This window comes from Carassius carassius, chromosome 2 (genome assembly GCF_963082965.1).
Source record: "Carassius carassius chromosome 2, fCarCar2.1, whole genome shotgun sequence".
NCBI classification, from domain to species: Eukaryota; Metazoa; Chordata; class Actinopteri; order Cypriniformes; family Cyprinidae; genus Carassius; species Carassius carassius.
In genome coordinates this window covers 18070875-18087924 of record NC_081756.1, presented here as the reverse complement: position 1 = coordinate 18087924, position 17050 = coordinate 18070875, and the positions used below count along the sequence as shown (strand labels likewise).

The window sequence follows — 17050 nt, the reverse complement described above, 5'->3', positions numbered from 1 at the left end:
GTGATGATGTCCAGACAGACAGTTGAAGGGCAGATCTCGCTGGAGTTTAAGTGTTTTAGGCTTTAACCTTCCCCGCCCCTCCTGCTACTCAGATGTCATTAAACACACTGACATGACAGGTTGGTGCTTCCTCTTTGCTCACACTTCATCCATCCTCTTCATTCTGAGAAAAACAGTCAGAGCAACTAGTAGAAAATATCATTACGTAGCCTATGTTTGCGAAAATGTAACACTATAGAAGCGACGTTGGAAATATTAGACTCGGTTAAAATCCCCTAATCTTTTTTTTTTTTTTTTTTTTATCGTATTTTAAGTATTACATTTATTAACAGAAGACTTGTTGCAGTTAAAAGTTGATTACATTGTTACATTTCTACAATATAACGCAAAAAAGCCCTGTAATTTTGCTGTTTTGTGCAGCTTTAAAAAAAGATAAAAGGTGAATATATTACTTTTCATTTTAATAGCTTATATACATTTCAGAATATATAAAATAAATTGTTACGCAATCTTTACTTGTGAGATTTCTTGCGGTCTGTAAGTTTCTAGACCGCGGTTTTTTTTTTTTACATGAAATTATAATTATTTTTTTTTAATTGGCCTCCATATACAATACCCAGTAGACCTACACAATGAACAATAGCCTACACAGTAAATACGCACACAACACGTTGGCTGAAGACTCATGCAAAACAACAACAATTTAATACAAGGTCTTGGTTTATTTATTCTCTATACAACCTATTTTATATGTTTAGTTTAAACGTTTGCTAATCAATGGGATTTAATTTTAAATGTTTTTTTTTTTTTTTTTTTTTTTCAGATTTCCAAATTTCCAGTTCTCGTTCGAAGCAAGTAGGGGTAACTGCAGCCTGGAGCAATGGGCGTGGCAAAAGGTTTCTCATTAGTGGAAAGAAAGGTAGGGGGCGTGGCAAAAGGTTTAGCGAAAACTGGCTGTTCCGCCTAAAGGCGAGTGGCCTATAGATTAATAGAAAGCGAAAAATTAAACACATAATCCTATAAAACCAATTGAAATTCATCCAATGTAAAAACAGCGTTAATGATGTAAAGAATATTATTATAAATTACTTTCGAAAGTACCTTCAAAATGGCTTACTGACGTAATCACCACCACACGTTTAGGTCTTAGTTTATCAATAATCCCTGTGAAGTTGGCCAACTTTCACAAGCATGCCCTGTTAGCCTGGAAAATGGTCTACAAACACAATTTTTCTCCCACGAACTGTTATATTTGGAACAACAGGAATATTCAATATAAAAATAAATCTATATATTACCAAAGATGGGTAGATAACAACATTCTTTTAGTTGAACAACTCATGAACACAGAAGGACAATTACTAACATATGACGAGTTTCTTTCAAAAGCAAAATTTCCTGTCTCCCCTAAGGAGTATGCTATCGTTTTTGATGCTGTGCCAAGAAATATCATTCAGATCTTAAAATATAACTCAACTGTTGTAAGTGGCAGTTATTTGACTACACAAGAAATTTTCCTTGGCGACATTGACATCACTACCAAAAAATGCCCAAACAAATACATTAGGAATCTAATGCACACTAAAACACTTCCTGCAGCAAGATCCTTTTGGGCTTCTCAGTTTGAAGAAATCAAATGGGAAAGAATGTGGTTAATTGGGGACAAATTCCTCTTAAATAATAAAATAAAGGAGGTGTCTTATAAAATTGTACATAGAATATACCCAGCAAAGAAAACTTTAGAGATATTTAAAATTGACATTGAATATTCCTGTACCTTTTGTGGTAATTTTGATGAAACAATTTGTCATCTGTTTTATGACTGTATATATAGTAAGATATTTTGGAGAGATGTTGAAAACTATATAAGACGTAAAACTGGACAAACTTTAACATTGAGGGGGAAAGATGTGTTTATTTACTTTGAAGATGGTGGAACAGATAAGGATTTTTCTTTTTTTGTCCAATTGTTTTTAGTCTTATAGGAAAATTCCATATTCATAAGAAGAAATGGGCAGAGTCCAAACCAAATTTTGAACACCTTTTAGCAGAGCTAAAACAATATCACACCACTGTAAGAGGTCTTAAAAATAGAAAGGCTATTAAGACCGATCTTGTACTTTCTAAATATGTTTAATTTGATCCTTTTATGTAATTTGGTCTCGTTTTTTGTTTATTTTATTTTGTGTTTATTGTTTGTTTTGTATGCCTGTTTTAGTAGTGTATTTGTGTATCAACCTTGGCATAAACAGATGTTGTTGTATTGTATTGTTAATACTGAAAAAAAAAAAAAAAAAAAAAAAAAAAAGTTTATCAATAAGCAAAAACAGATTACAATTATTTTTGAGAATACAAACGTCTCTTAACACCATTAGTCGCACTTGCTGTTCTTAAGTTAAAGTCATTTAAAGTCAGCTGTATTTGTTAACATTAGTGAACTAACAAGAACAAACAACGTACAGTTGTATTTTTATTAACTAACAAAGTTTAATAAATACTGTATCAAATGTAGCCTATTGCTCATAGTTAATATTAGTTAATACATCAGTCAACAAATGAAACTTTATTGTAAAGTGTTACACTAGAAAACTAGGTTTTGCCTGATAGAGAAAAATAAATATGACAAAACCATTAAATTATCAAATTTAAAAATTAGTCAGAAGAGTTAAGTAACCTTGTTTTAAGTGACATTAACCAATTAAGCAAACAGACACAGCCACAGCTTTATCCACTAAAACATTTATTTAGCTTTCAGTTTCAGTCACCAATTCAAGTAAAAGGATAGATAGATAGATAGATAGATAGATAGATAGATAGATAGATAGATAAACCACTCTTTCATGAATTAATTCATTCATTCTGTAGTAGCAGTCCATAGAACAGAATCCAAACTCTTTGTCTGAATAGAAAGCTGTGAAGATGCCCTTCTTTCCAAGACCACAGTATCTACAGCCATCACATTTGCTGAGCTCCAGCTCCACTCTGTATGTCTTCCTCACATCTGGACTGACAGACTTCCAGTCAACCATACCTACACGAGAGAGAAACAAATGTTGAGAGATTCAAAAAAGTAACCAATAAGTAGAATAAAATAATAAAAAAGAAGCGCAAGTGTCTGAGAGTTCAAGTCTGCAGCCAGACCCTTCTCCATTATATTATAATACAACTGTACTACTGACTCTTCACTGAGTACCAAAAGTACATATGCTTCCTGTGCATGGTTTCTAAAAGAATGGAATCAGAAAAAAAGTTGACTGGCACTCATCTATTACACGGGTTATACTAATATTTACATTTATTCATTTAGCAGAAGCTTTTATTCAAATCGGCTTACAAATGAGGACAGAGTGGAAGCAATCAAAAACAACAAAAAGAGCAATGATATATAAGAGCTATAACAAGTCTCAGTTAGCTTAACACAGTACACGTAGCAAGGGCTTTTAAATAATATAATAAATAAAAAGAAAACAGATAGAATAGAAAAAAATAGACCAAGCTATTTGGTTCATGTGAATGTACCACTCCAACATGTTGGATTAACTTCCAAAGAGTGAATGTCCTTCGAGTGCACTTTGGGCAATGGTACAGTCAAGGCATGATGATCTAATACAAGAGGCTAATCATTCAGAGTAAAGTTACTGACAGTGCTTGTCTCCATCTTTTAATGTTGACAATGTGCCTCTGAAGGAAAGTCAGTGTCTTTCTCAGGTGTGGTGGACAGAGGTGGGAAGAGTACCCAAAAACTGTACTCAAGTAAAAGTAAAAGTACTTCCTAGAAATATTTACTAAAGTTAAAGTACTAGTCTGAATAGTTACTTGAGTAAGAGTAAAAGAGTATTGGATAAAAAATCTACTCAAGTAGTTAGTTACTAGTTACTTTGGGTCATATATACTGAGCCTATTTTTTTAGATATATAGATAAAATGTATGTAATGTATGTGTGTGTGTATAAATGTATATATTTTATCAGCCTTTACTCCAATTTATGTAATTTATTATAAAACCCTGTCTGTTTACTTAAGTAACAGATATAGGTGTCATGCCATAACATTTTTTAATACGACTGACTTTATATTAAATGTGAATTTAACATTGAAAGTTAATGTGATATAAAAATTGCTACTAATCTTTCATTGTTCAGAAAGAGAGCAAATAACATTTACATTATTAAAGATCATTTTCACTGACGGTCTAGATTTCAATCACTCTCAGAAACTCCCATTAAAATCACTGAAACTGTTAACACTCTGAAATCAATATCTTAATTATAGATTCGTACACACATCTGCATTTTGTTGTTTCTGACGAGAGAATTCGCCAGAAAGAGGTCTCCAGTCAGCGAGCGAGTGAAGGAAGCACCGGCATTTTAGCGATGTCTCATCTGAACACCTCTGATTGGCCATTGCATTCACAAGCTCAACAGAATCTTGTGTGATTGGTTATAATGCGCAGTGCTGTAAAAACGCATCTATCTCTGGCTCAGCGCCAGCAAGCGATCACAGATCTGAATTCAGCAGCTGATGATATGACTTGCTGAACGTACTCGCACCGGTGTGATTGTATTAAAATTAATAAAATCTTAATCGTCTACTTTTTGTCCTTTGGAAGCTGCATTCTACTTGACTCCCCTCTGTTATCTAATAAGGATCTCCATCGCAAACAAATAATAGCCTTTGCAGATTTGCTTTCAATTCAGTGCAGTTCCATAGCCACGTTTTCAACACTGCTAATGTTCTTAAACGTTACAACTCTGAGTGAACCGTTTAAAACTCTCAGCGCGTGCGGTAGGGAACTGAACGAATCATTCAAACTGATTCTTAAACCAATTCACTCGTTTGCCAATTGGTTTGATCAAGCCTTTGAACAGAATTGACTCAAAAGAATGAATCATTCGCGACTGGGCATCGCTCATTGTCCAGAGTAGTGTTGTCACGGTACCAAAATTTCAGTATTCAGTATCGATACCAGTGAAAATCCACGGTTCTCGGTTCCAATTTCGGTACCAAAGCAAAACACAAAAATATGCTAATTAAAAATAAAAATAACTTTTTAGCACTAAAAATAAAACCAATGCCATTCTTTATACTTATTTACAACTGTGTTTAAAGTTTTTCTACAAGTTATATAATTATGAAAAACAGTAAACAAGTTTCACCCAAATTTAATTTGTCTTTTAATTTATGAAATTTAAACACATTTTATTTTTGGTAAATAAAGGGGATTTGCTATTAAAATTAAAACATGGAAGAAATATTGTGATTTATTTCTTTAAAAAATAAAGTATTATAATTTTTTTCAACAGTAGTAGCAGTATCACATACATTTTATTAAATAATAGTAATATTTCTAGCACAATGCCTTTACGTAAAAAATAACTTTTAGGCCTAATGAATGCATATTTGTCATTTTAACTGAACTTAAGACTGGTGGTGATGCTTAAGATATTTTTGGTCATTGAGGGTTTCTGTAAAAAAATAGTAATAGATCATATTAATTATTATTAAAAGACAATACTACTACTAATTCTACTATCATACCAATGTATATACAATGCACTATGAATTGATGAGCTGCTGGGTTCATGAATATTAATCACGTTGTCTCCGTTCGGTCAAAATGATTTGCTGAAATCAAAACAGGGACGGTAAGAAATCAGCGCCAGCCAATGAAATTGCCATTTGCGCATTAGCTCCGCCCACTACCGGAGAAACCGGTATGTCTTCTGCTTGTTCGAAAATAAATATGAATAATTCTATATGAACTCCATTATTTTGACTGGAGAAGACAACAAAGAATAGTTTACATATAGCGTGTCGATTCAGCATGGTAAGACTCTCGCTCTCTCTCTCTTTGCATGTGTGAGAAACAGCGCTATCAGTAAAGCGACGGTGAGCGTGCGCCTTCACAAAGAGTTTACAGAGCATCAAATACAGTGCGCTGTGCGTCTATTGAGATGAACTGAGAAGTTCAGATCACTTGATGGAGAGAGAACTCTGAAGCTCAGATGCTGAAATTAATGCAAGCGTCATGCGCTTCGGTCTATGTAGTAATCAAACCCGCACGTCTCTGCCATTCATTAATTCACACAGAGACGCGCAGAACACATAGCGCGGAAATCATAGCGCTGAACCGGGTTTGAACGGGACCTCGGTACTACCGGTACTTAAAGAAACCTGGTACCGTCACATACATTTTTTTTAGTAGGCTACCGACTTGGTACCGAAGTACCGGGTCTTTTGACAACACTAGTCCAGAGAAAAGTAGACGTCGCGTTTGGAATAAACTGAAGCATTTATAACATTTATTGCATTAAGATTATTGCATTAAGATAAAGTAACGAGAGGAGCGTCGCCCACAGTAACGAAGTAAAAGTACAGATTTTTCCTCAAGTAAGAGTAAAAGTACCCATCTTTAAATATACTCCAAAAAGTATTAGTTACCCCAAAAAATTACTCAAGTAAATGTAACGAAGTAAATGTAACTCGTAACTACCCACCTCTGGTGGTGGATATGCAATGTTGAGAGCAAAATACATCCACAAGGCTGTTATGAAGGCTTCATCAAGGCTTGTGCACTGACACACATCTGTTCCATCTTCTGTCACCACACTGAGCCCTCCTCCTATGATTGCCATTTTACAGTCAGTATCCATCAGGTGTATGGTAGGAAAGGTGTAGCCGGGTCCCCCTACATAAAATAAATAAATAAAAAGAATAATAAGAACAATAATAATAATAACGAGAAAAAAAGAAAACATTTTTCAGATTCATCAGATTATGTTGCATCCTCTTTGGCTCAGACAGTGTAGCTACACACACTGCAGAACTGCAGAAACAATCAGAAGCTAATGTATAAGGGTCACAATATACCATGCATTTCATGTTCTTGAATACACGGCTAAATCTTACATTGTTTTCTAAAACTATTGCTTCAAATTTTTAACAGATGGGCTAAAAATTTACAGAAGAATAAAATATTACCTGAAAAGATTTGAAACAAGATATTTTACAGTTGATGAGTTTTTATATATATATATATATATATATATATATATATATACTCACTCCAGCAGGTGTCCTTCCGTGCTTTCTCAACGTCTCCAGGTGAATGTTCCTGCCGTGTGGTCTTTGACAGTCGAGGGGTTTCTGATACTCACTTTGTAGCACATTCACATGATCCTCAACAGACATTGAATCCTCCCCAACACAAGCTTCCTTCATCAGAACAACAGAAACAGATCATGCTTGGACTATGACAGATATAAAAAACATCTTAATACTTACTGAACACGGTGCTTAAGATATAAAAAAATAATAAAAACATTGAACTGCAATGTTTTAAAAAACAATCAATGGTTTAAAAACAATTTAGCTTACACCGTCATTTCTTTCTATATTTCTCTTGAAAGGGTTCTTCACAACCAGTATGTTGGCAGCTTGATTAGTATACTCTGCATTAGTTGGACACCTGGCAGAAAGGTAGAAACAAACTCTAAATTTGTCTAATCGTCTTCATAGATTGTGAATTGATCATAGTACAGTTGTAATAGCAGAGGTGGTAATAATTATTATACTTACAGGATGTATTCTGTACTCTATTGTACAAAAAGGACGCAGATATAAACTATCATCTCTGAAGGATTCGCCGTCGATGCGGTCATCATTTTGTCTGTCAACAACAATAAACTAATTACTAAAGCTGCAAGATATAACGCAAAGGAAAAATTATCGTATTGTGACAAACTTATCTTAATATACATATTTGTGGTATATGAAGTAGCCTATAGATAAACGTATAAACGATGAATAACTACCTCACGTCTTAGCACCGCCACCTTGGAAATTACGTAAATGTATATTTACTGCTGATTGGCCAGCACCGTAAAACTCCTTTCACCAATGAGAAACCTTTTTGCACGCCCCTACCTTTTGGCACGACCCTACCTTTCGACACGCCCATTGCTCCAGGCTGCAGCTACCCCTGTCTCGTTCGAAGAGGCACATTGCAGCAGAACTTTAACTTGTAATACGTATATTTGTCCACTTGGTCGAGCTATTTGACTAATTAAATAGCAGTTTACCAAAGATGGCCAGGGTTTGACGGTGATGTCCTGTGACTGTCGGTACAGACTGAAAATAAAAGCGATAGGATGGTAGCGGTATGTTTTGTTTGCATTAATCACTGTCACCTGTTCTGTGGAGTCGTCTTTGATGTGAGGCAGACACCGTCAGTGCTGTGAAATGAGGGGATGTGCTGATGGAGAAAAAGCACCCCAGTGGGTTCTAACAAATTATAACACCCCATCCCCTTCATCATCTTAACAACCCCTCAGCCCTAGCATGGCACACTTGATATCTGCTATCACGCAGCCTACTGTTAATTTTTTTATAGTAGGCCTAAGTAGCCAATTTAAGTGTGCATGACATAAAACTTTTTGGACTGCAAGCCTTGCCTTTGCATGTCATCATACAGAGCACCTAAATGTGTTCAAGTTCATTTAGACAGTTCACTAAAGTCAGTTAGAGTTTTTAATGTATGTATATATTTTACCAAATGAATTATTTAATATTCATTCAGACAGACAGACAGTCAGACAGACAGACAGACAGACAGAGAAACGTTTATTTGTTTAATAGCAGGATAGTGTGAACAACAACATATTTTATAACAGGACGAGGTTAACATTATGATGGTTGCATAAACAATAATGCTTAGGATTTTACTTACATTCGTAATGTTTCAAACTACATGCAAGATATGGTAAACGCTTCAAACGCTCCTGGTGGAAGTGTAAAGGCGATTATTGGCTTTATTTATCGGCGACATAATCTTAGATGTTTTTGTCTTAGATGCTTCCTTATCCATCAGTTACAAAGTGGAAGTGTGAATGTCTGTGTTGGGTAATCCTTTAAACCACAACCTCTTTGAGAGTGTCAAAAGCCCTTTTAGATGATCTATAATGTTTATTGGATATTCTGAGGTAAATGCGATCTGAGTCCCGGCGCTGCAGGAGGCACGACGAGGAAATAACCTGTGATTGCTTGATGTAGATAGTCGAATAACATGCTGACAGGATAGATATGTTACAGGAGAATCCGTGAGAATGAAAGGGCCAAACGGGCTGTGCCAAAGAAAACTTTAACGTTTACGTGACAGTTTGAGCACCCCAATGGTGAGAAACCCTAGCTTACCTTTATTTATTTTTTTAATACTACAGTCTGATTTTATTGTTGATTTCAGCCAGCAAACATTCTGTCTGCAAAATTCACGTTATTGATCATATTTATTACAATTTTAGATCACCAGACTGTTTTATAGCATATAGCCTACCGATTAGACAAAAAAAATTCGTGATTTGTTAAGAATTGGTTAACATCTTAGATTAATTTTAAACTTTTGCGTGTGAAACACTTGTAAGGTGTCTTTCATAAGGTCATTAAATTTATCACATTACTTTTAAAACCAGATCTTCACCTTAAAACGATTCACATTGTTACTGTTAAATAGACTAATGCTTATAATGCATGAAACACGTTTTCAGGTTACCTGACAAAACATTTTTACAGTGACGTTAACTACTGCCTGTAAGCTGAATTTCTTCCTGATAAATCCTGATAGTCCTACACACAGTTGTCTTGAGAGTGGGTGGTATCTCTCTCACTCAGTATGGTCAGAAAGGGAGAGAGAGTAGTTTATGTTAATGGTCCATTTTAATTATATTAGGAGGACGGACCTATTCTCTGCCCAATAAAAATGGACCAGGGCTGACACCTGGTTATAAACACAGGACGGATTCCAAAGTAGTAATCGCAAATCGGCAGAAAAATTCCCAACCGGCATCTTCAAGAGACGCAATGACCTCCAGTAAAGTTGAGCTGCGTGGAGAGGTGAAGAACGACCCGGCTGCGCTCATGGCATCTCTTCATCTGGTGCCCTCGCCGGTACCCAACCCTGAAATCAAGTACACTAAGGTTCGTGAGACTTTTTACAACTTCTTTCAAAAAAAAAATGCTTAAATTGGAAACGCAAACTTCGATTAAAAGACACGTTTGATTTGTTGTGACTGCGCGCAAACAAATCACTGGTAAAAAAAAAGCTTTGATAACCATGGCATTGATAACATACCTATACATTTAAACCGAATGTACCAGTATTAATCTTAAGATAATGCGGCTCATAAGTAGATGATGACTTGATCCATGAGGCTTGTCTGCATATTCATTTGGTAACAAGTTGCCTAACAAGTTTTGCCTATATTATTCTTTAAGTACGCAGTATAATTTTGTGCTGTTTGCTATAAATAGGCGAGGCCTATATCGATTCTCCGTTTTATTAAAATCGAATAAACTAGTTATATGTGTGTCCATATAAAGAGTGTGAAAGTCTAGATAGGCTACCTGTTGTCTAATAGAGGTGCATCGAACATGAAAGTTTTCTCGATCTTGAAATTGTGAAAACTGTAGGTCACTATTTTTAATAATTTTATTTAAGAATCTTATTTAAACAGGTTAAGAAGTTTTGCCTTGAACAGGTTGTAATTATTTATGACTTACTTTAAATTATAGGTATTTCGGTGCGCGTTAGAGATCACCTCTCTCTCCTTTGAATTCTTTGGTACAGCCCAGTTCAGCTTAGTATCTAAATTATTCATATTTTCTTTATGTTGTGGACAAAAAAAAAAAAAAAACATCATGTTCTTTTGAACGCCATGTTCATTATTCTGATCACAACGCAACTACTTTACCTTAAGCTGGATCATGTGTATGAAATTTATGGACACTTGGACATAAATGCGACTCTTCAGGGATACAACCCAGAAGATATAAAACAGAAACTTACTACAACTCTAAAATCGCAGGGTTGGTAACAAGTATAGCCGATTATGATGACAAGAAGGCAACGTATGCCATGTCAAAGTCGGCTTTCGCATTCATTTTTAGACATTAAACCAGATGTAATGAAGTTTCAGCTCTATTGTATGATTTTAATGTATTAATCTTATATTAATCTCTCTGAAAAAAACAAAAAACAAAGAAGTGCTGAATCATTCCATAAAATGATTAGAAAATATAATCTCTCTTGTTTTGTTGGTAAGGTCATCTTAAATGTTCCCCGTCTTGACAGTAATAATTTTATTGCTGTGTGGTGAGAGAATAAAGTCAAAGTGCAGTGCAGGCCACTTATCACTGTGGTAAAGAGAGTAAAGTTCAAGAGCTGGAGACACCTGTGACATACACACCCTGCATCTTCAGCTCTCATTGCAAACCTGCTTTCAGAAGCACATGGGAGTGTGAGAAGGATTCATCCTTAGGAATTTGTATACTGGTTGTATGTGTGTGTGGGGGGGTTCAGTTTGGGAATTAGTGATGTGAACTCCCTTCACACCCTTTCCATCTCCCTCTTTGCCTTGGTCTCTTTCTCTCTATCCCCACCCCCCTCTCACTTTTGATTTTGTGTGCCTGGTGCAGCACAGCCTCTGATGTAACAGTCCAAATATGCCCAGTCAATACTATTCTTTGTGTAGGTCTGAGGTTAACCCATTTTAACCAAACTCCATGGAGACTTCTTAAGTTGTTTTCTGTGCTGTTAATGAGCAGTGCTTTATGCCAGAGATGCTGAGTTATGGAAATATCATTAATGGGCTTACGTAACTTATCATTCCTCTATCACTGTCAACTGCTAATGTAAATACTGAAACACACCCAGTCTGGCATTTAAAGTGAAATCATTCACATCAGAAAGTGAAAGGGACAGGCAGTGCTTCAGCTTTCAGCTTAGGTAATACAATTATCGTTACAAAACATATTTTATTAGACAGACTCATAGTAATGTTTTGTATTTACTTATTACTTTTTATTATAAGAATATATATGTAATTATATTGTGCAAAATGTTTCTATTATAGTTATATTTAGATTTTTTTTTTACTGAAAGCCTTATTCATAATATTAAAACGAGATAATGTAATGAGTGCTGCAGTTTTTATTTAGTTTTTAATTTGTTCACATGCTAAATCCAAAAAATCTGAATAGTTAGGATTGTTGCTTGTACACTGAAATTACAGTAAAATTGCTACAACATGGACTTTGTGCTCCCCAGTAAACTTTTCACCCCTTCAATTACACTTGGGCTTATTATGTGACAGTCACTACACCTGTAATTGTTACAGACTTGAGATTAAACACACTGATAGGAAACTTATATACCCCATCATTGAACATTTACAACTGAGCTTCCGCTTATCATGCCGATATTTCTCAAAGTCCCGTTGTTTGGTGCATACACCTGAGTTCAGTACACTTTACAGTCTTACAGAATCTCCTCTTGACTCCACACAGCGTTTAAAGAGTGTGTTTGACTGGTCATGGGAGAGCTAGTCTGCCGAAGGAGTTCTCTTTCTCTCCTTTTCTGTCTGTTGGCCTACTGCGCTGATAATGGCACTAAGGAAGCCATAGATTTGTCTGCGGTGATGGCTGGTTATGGATGTTTTCTCTTCAGATGGAAGAGAGAAAAAGAAAGGAAAGGTGAGGTTGATAGTGTGTATCAGTGTAATTGATTAGGACCCAGGAGTCTTTTTGAAAGAGAGGTGTTGGATTCCAGCAGGCAGGGTGATGGTTTTCTCTCTCCATTCAGTTATAACACACAAGTGAAGCAGACTCTTGAGATTAAAACCTGGAAGAAGATAGGAAACAGGAGACAGGATATTGCTCTCTCGCTTTGCCCTGTGCCACGTAACTGATAATTGCACATTTGGCATAGATGTGGTTTGCAGTCACTGGAATTTATCAATGATATTCAATAAAAATGTATACATAGATAATCCTTGCATAGAATTCTGGATTTTTTCTAACAAATGTGGTTTAGTTGTTCAAGAAATAATTCACTCAAAAATAAAAAATCTGTCATCACTTACTCACCTTTATGTCGTTCCACACCTGTATGACTTCCTTTTTTCTGTGGAACACAAAAGAAGATATTACAAGGAAAGATATCGCAGCATATATAGATAAAATATATATTTTAAAGATATTTACAATGAAAGTTAGTGTGGTCCAAAATATCTTGATCTTTCCAAATATCTTGTTAAAGTAAGAGTGAGTTAATTATGACAGAATTTCATTCCATGTGTATGTTTCTCTATACTGAGAGCTTCATGGAGAAAAAAGACACTTGATAGCCATTTGTTGGACATGTCTTTATATTATAAGGGCTTAAGCGTCCAGCCAGGACAGTAGTGTGCGCTGAAGTGAGGACCTTTGTAAACTAATCTGGGAGACAGCTTGAGTGAATGAGGTAGGCCCCATCAATCCGTCAGTGCATGAGATAGTACAGATGGTAGTCAGGGGGGTTTTCTGCTCCAGAAGCTGTCCAGCAGGGTGTAATATATGGCTGTGTCTCACTGTTAGGGTCAGTGGCCCTGACTTACGAGAGTCTGTCCCATACCTCTGGAGTTTTTCACTTCAAAACCCACCATTTCTTCACATCAAGCAAGTAGAGCATACACTGAGAAGCTTGATTTATTGTAAGCAGCACAGTGAGGACTCTCTTTCTCTCACCCTCTTTTGCTTTGACTTATAATTCTGACTCTTGATCTTTTCTTCACATCTTCCTCGTTGATTATATTTGGCTTCGCGCTGTTTTTTTTTCCCTCAGGAAGAAAAAAAAAAAGCTTGATTTGTCTTTGAATTTTTAGCAATATCATGTTTGTTTTAGCTACTTTTTCTAAATTTAAGCACAGATATGCTAAACAAATATATTTAAAAAAAAAAATGTGTTGTTGTTGTTAAAAGATTAACTGAACTTAAGAGGTAACATTTTATGGTTCCGTTTTTTAAAGCAATAGTTCACAGAAATATGCAAATACTGTCATCATCCTCATGTTATTCCAAACCTGTATGATTTGCCTTCTTATGTAAAACATTAAAGAAGACAGGACTTGAGGTTGAACAGCATTTCTTAATCTAGATAATATATGATAATTTGTCTTTAACAATCTATAATATGGTATTCATAATTCTAAATCATACATAAATATAATAAATTCATACTAAATACATATAATACATATGCTATCGTTCATTGTCCAAAATACATTTTAACTATTGTTAATTTAAACTCTTAAAATTGTTAATGTAGAAATTAATATTAACCAAGTTTAATAAATACAAAATATTGTTTATTGTTAGTTCATGATATCTACATTAACTGATGTTAATAAGTTGAACTTTATTGAAAAGTTTTATCACTTTAGACTAAAATGTTTTTGACACTTTTAGTGTGTAATGCTAACTAAGATTGACTGTAGGGGGTGTCTACATATGTTGCACAATTTGACATCTCAGTTTTGGTAATTGCAATTAATTACTTTACAGAAAAGAGAGAGTGAGAACATGACACGCTGTCTCTCTTCCATGTTTTAAGCTCCCTCTTCTCCTGTAACATCAGTAATTATCAACATCTTGAAGTGTGTCCAGTTACAGAGTGAAAGTGAGCTTCTCTAGAAAGGATATGAAACTTCCTGTGCAGACTGAGACCCGGGCTGCAGGTGCCCTGTTAGGATTCGTCTGGCTCTGGGATCCTGGCCTGTTCCATGAAAACACAGATAAAGTGCACATAGAAAAGAGAATCTATTTACAATGGCCAAGAACTGTTTGCCATTATATATCCCTCATGTGTCAGAGCCATTAGAAGGTGCTGGCGGCCAAACAGATGTTTCACTGGTTGTTGCATGAGCTTTGGCATCCTCCGTCCTCATTCCTGCTCCGCTTCCTCCTGCAGTTGTGTGAAGCCTCCAGAGAGCTTGCTGGGGCAGATGAGAAACGGATCAGCGTTCTACAACTGCTATAGTCATTCAAGTCACCCCCCCCCCCCCCCCAAAAAAAAAAACTCTCCCAGAGGAACGAAGTCAACCTCTTGCTTTTGTGGCTGATAACCCTCTTTCCTGTGTGAAGTAATGCTGGTGATAAAGAATTTCAGCAATAAGGAGCATAAGCCTAGTGATGCTGTCATCCTACGCCGTGGGTCCATCTTCCACAATCTGTTTATGATGTATATGGCACTGCATATCTCACAATCTAATTAGCTTTGCAGACGAGCGAACTCAGCAACGTGAGACTGACAGCTTGGATAAAAAAAAACCATGGACTGATTCTAAATGTTTGCAGCTGTCTTGTGCTGTGGCCTGCGCGTAAAATCTCAGCCCAGTCTCATTTCATAACAGCCTGTAGTACAATGTGTTAGTGTAGGATGAACTGGCAGTGCTTCTCTTTCTGTTTGTGTACTGCATCAAGTGGCTGTTTTGTTTACAAGAAAATACATTTTCTGGCCCCCTGCTGTTGTAAACAAAATCTAGTTGTCACAGCTTGACGGTTAGTTTTTATACTCAACTCAAGATTGAAAGTTCTTCCAGCACTGTCCCTCAAACAAACTCTACTATATATATATATATTTATGATAAATGAAAATAATTTAAGTACAATTAAAAAAAGAAGTATATATATTTTATTTATTTTTCCCATTTCAACTGCAAAGAAATGCTTAATGTGTAATGTATATTTTTCTTCAATGTTTTTGAATTTGTATGCCAAAACCAAACAATAGAAAGTATGGATTGAAAGAAAGTATTAAACTGAGGATATTGCACCTTTTTTAGTGATGTTAAAAACTTTGTTTATTAAAGTTCAGCTCTTTAATAAAACTGTCCTAATAATACCCATTATCCTAAAACCTCTCATTAGTAATTTTTAAACTTTGAATTCAACAAATATTATAGCTGTTGGACAATTGAATATAGTTGTTTATATTCTTTTTTGTCAACCATGTTTACACTTGAGTTTAATTGAAATGTTTTTATGTTTTTTTTAAAAATGTTTTTAAGTCTTCACAAGGACAAATATGGACCATAACTGTGTCTACACTGAAATGGAATAACTGGCATGTAAAAATTAGCATAATTTGAGTTTATTTAGGAGATTTAAGTCATCGTGACCTTTGAGAACTGAATTGTTTAATTCAGGTGTTAAAATTAAATTTCTAATGAGGAAAAAGGCATCTTTTTGCAATGTAATTGTGTAAGAAGTATTCAGTTTAGAGTAAAGTACAAATTCCCTGAAATAATGCTTAAATGTAGTAATGAAGTACGATTACTCAAGTTCTTTACAGCCCTGCTGAAGCCTCCAGCAGGGTTACAGCAAAGAAGCGGTGATCAATATGAATTTTTGCACTTTTGCACTTGCGTTCTTATCCCCTTTCTTTAATCAAAGCCAAAGTATAAAGAAAGCTTGAGAGTTGATTTACTGCACCGGCCTGTCACTCTTTATCAACTTTCTCAATGGGAAGAGACAAAAGTCCGAGAGCCCCCAGAGCTCGGGAAGACTGGGCCAAATGGCCTCTAATGGTTGCCTTTTTCTAGTCGTGATTTAGATGGTGGCCCAGTCCGCTGCTCACCCAGCATTCCCCTCTCCTCCGTTCCGGGGTGCCGTAAGTGTGGGGTTACGAAGAGCATAAAGCTACCCACCGTCTGCATTCTTCCCCGGCCCACTGGCCTGTCACAGTCTGCCCCTGATTTAAGGCATTCCACTACAGCGCCTCTATAAATTTTAAAACTAATTCGCTCCTCTACGGGGCTTTCTGTTTTTGTAACAGGCCCTCGGCTTGACGAGGCCACGGACACTTTAATGAAGTGCTCCAAATGAGAGACAGATTAAAGGTAGCCCCCTTAATGCAGGAGGCTCGTGAGGAGCAATCGAGGAGAGTCTGAAGTAAATGTATCGGAGAGGAATCAGCATGGTACAGACTGATAGCTACCCTGACCAGAAGAGATTTATTCATGCCAGTTTTTGGGGAGACGGAGAGTGGGAGTGACTGAGGCAGCTTGAGCTGTGTCCAAGTCAACTGGCATTTTATACCTGTTTTAAAGTAAACACGCCCCATGGTTTACAGCCAATTAAATTGTACTTAAGCCTGTAAGTTTACATTAGTAAACATGTTGGAGAGTTTGAGGAGGCCCAGGGCCACGGTGCACTTTGAACTAGACATCTTCCTCTATGCA

General features: G+C 36.0%; 1 protein-coding gene across 1 annotated transcript in view; it reads left to right on the top strand.

The window, feature by feature from the left end:
• Positions 1-9674: 9674 nt before the first annotated feature.
• LOC132105245 (retinal dehydrogenase 2-like) overlaps positions 9675-17050 on the top strand; it is a 24067-nt gene continuing 16691 nt past the window's right edge. The window contains exon 1 of the mRNA XM_059510434.1: positions 9675-9971. Within this exon, the coding sequence (XP_059366417.1) occupies positions 9855-9971 (117 nt within the window). The 5' untranslated portion in view covers positions 9675-9854. The remainder of the gene's footprint in view (positions 9972-17050) is intronic.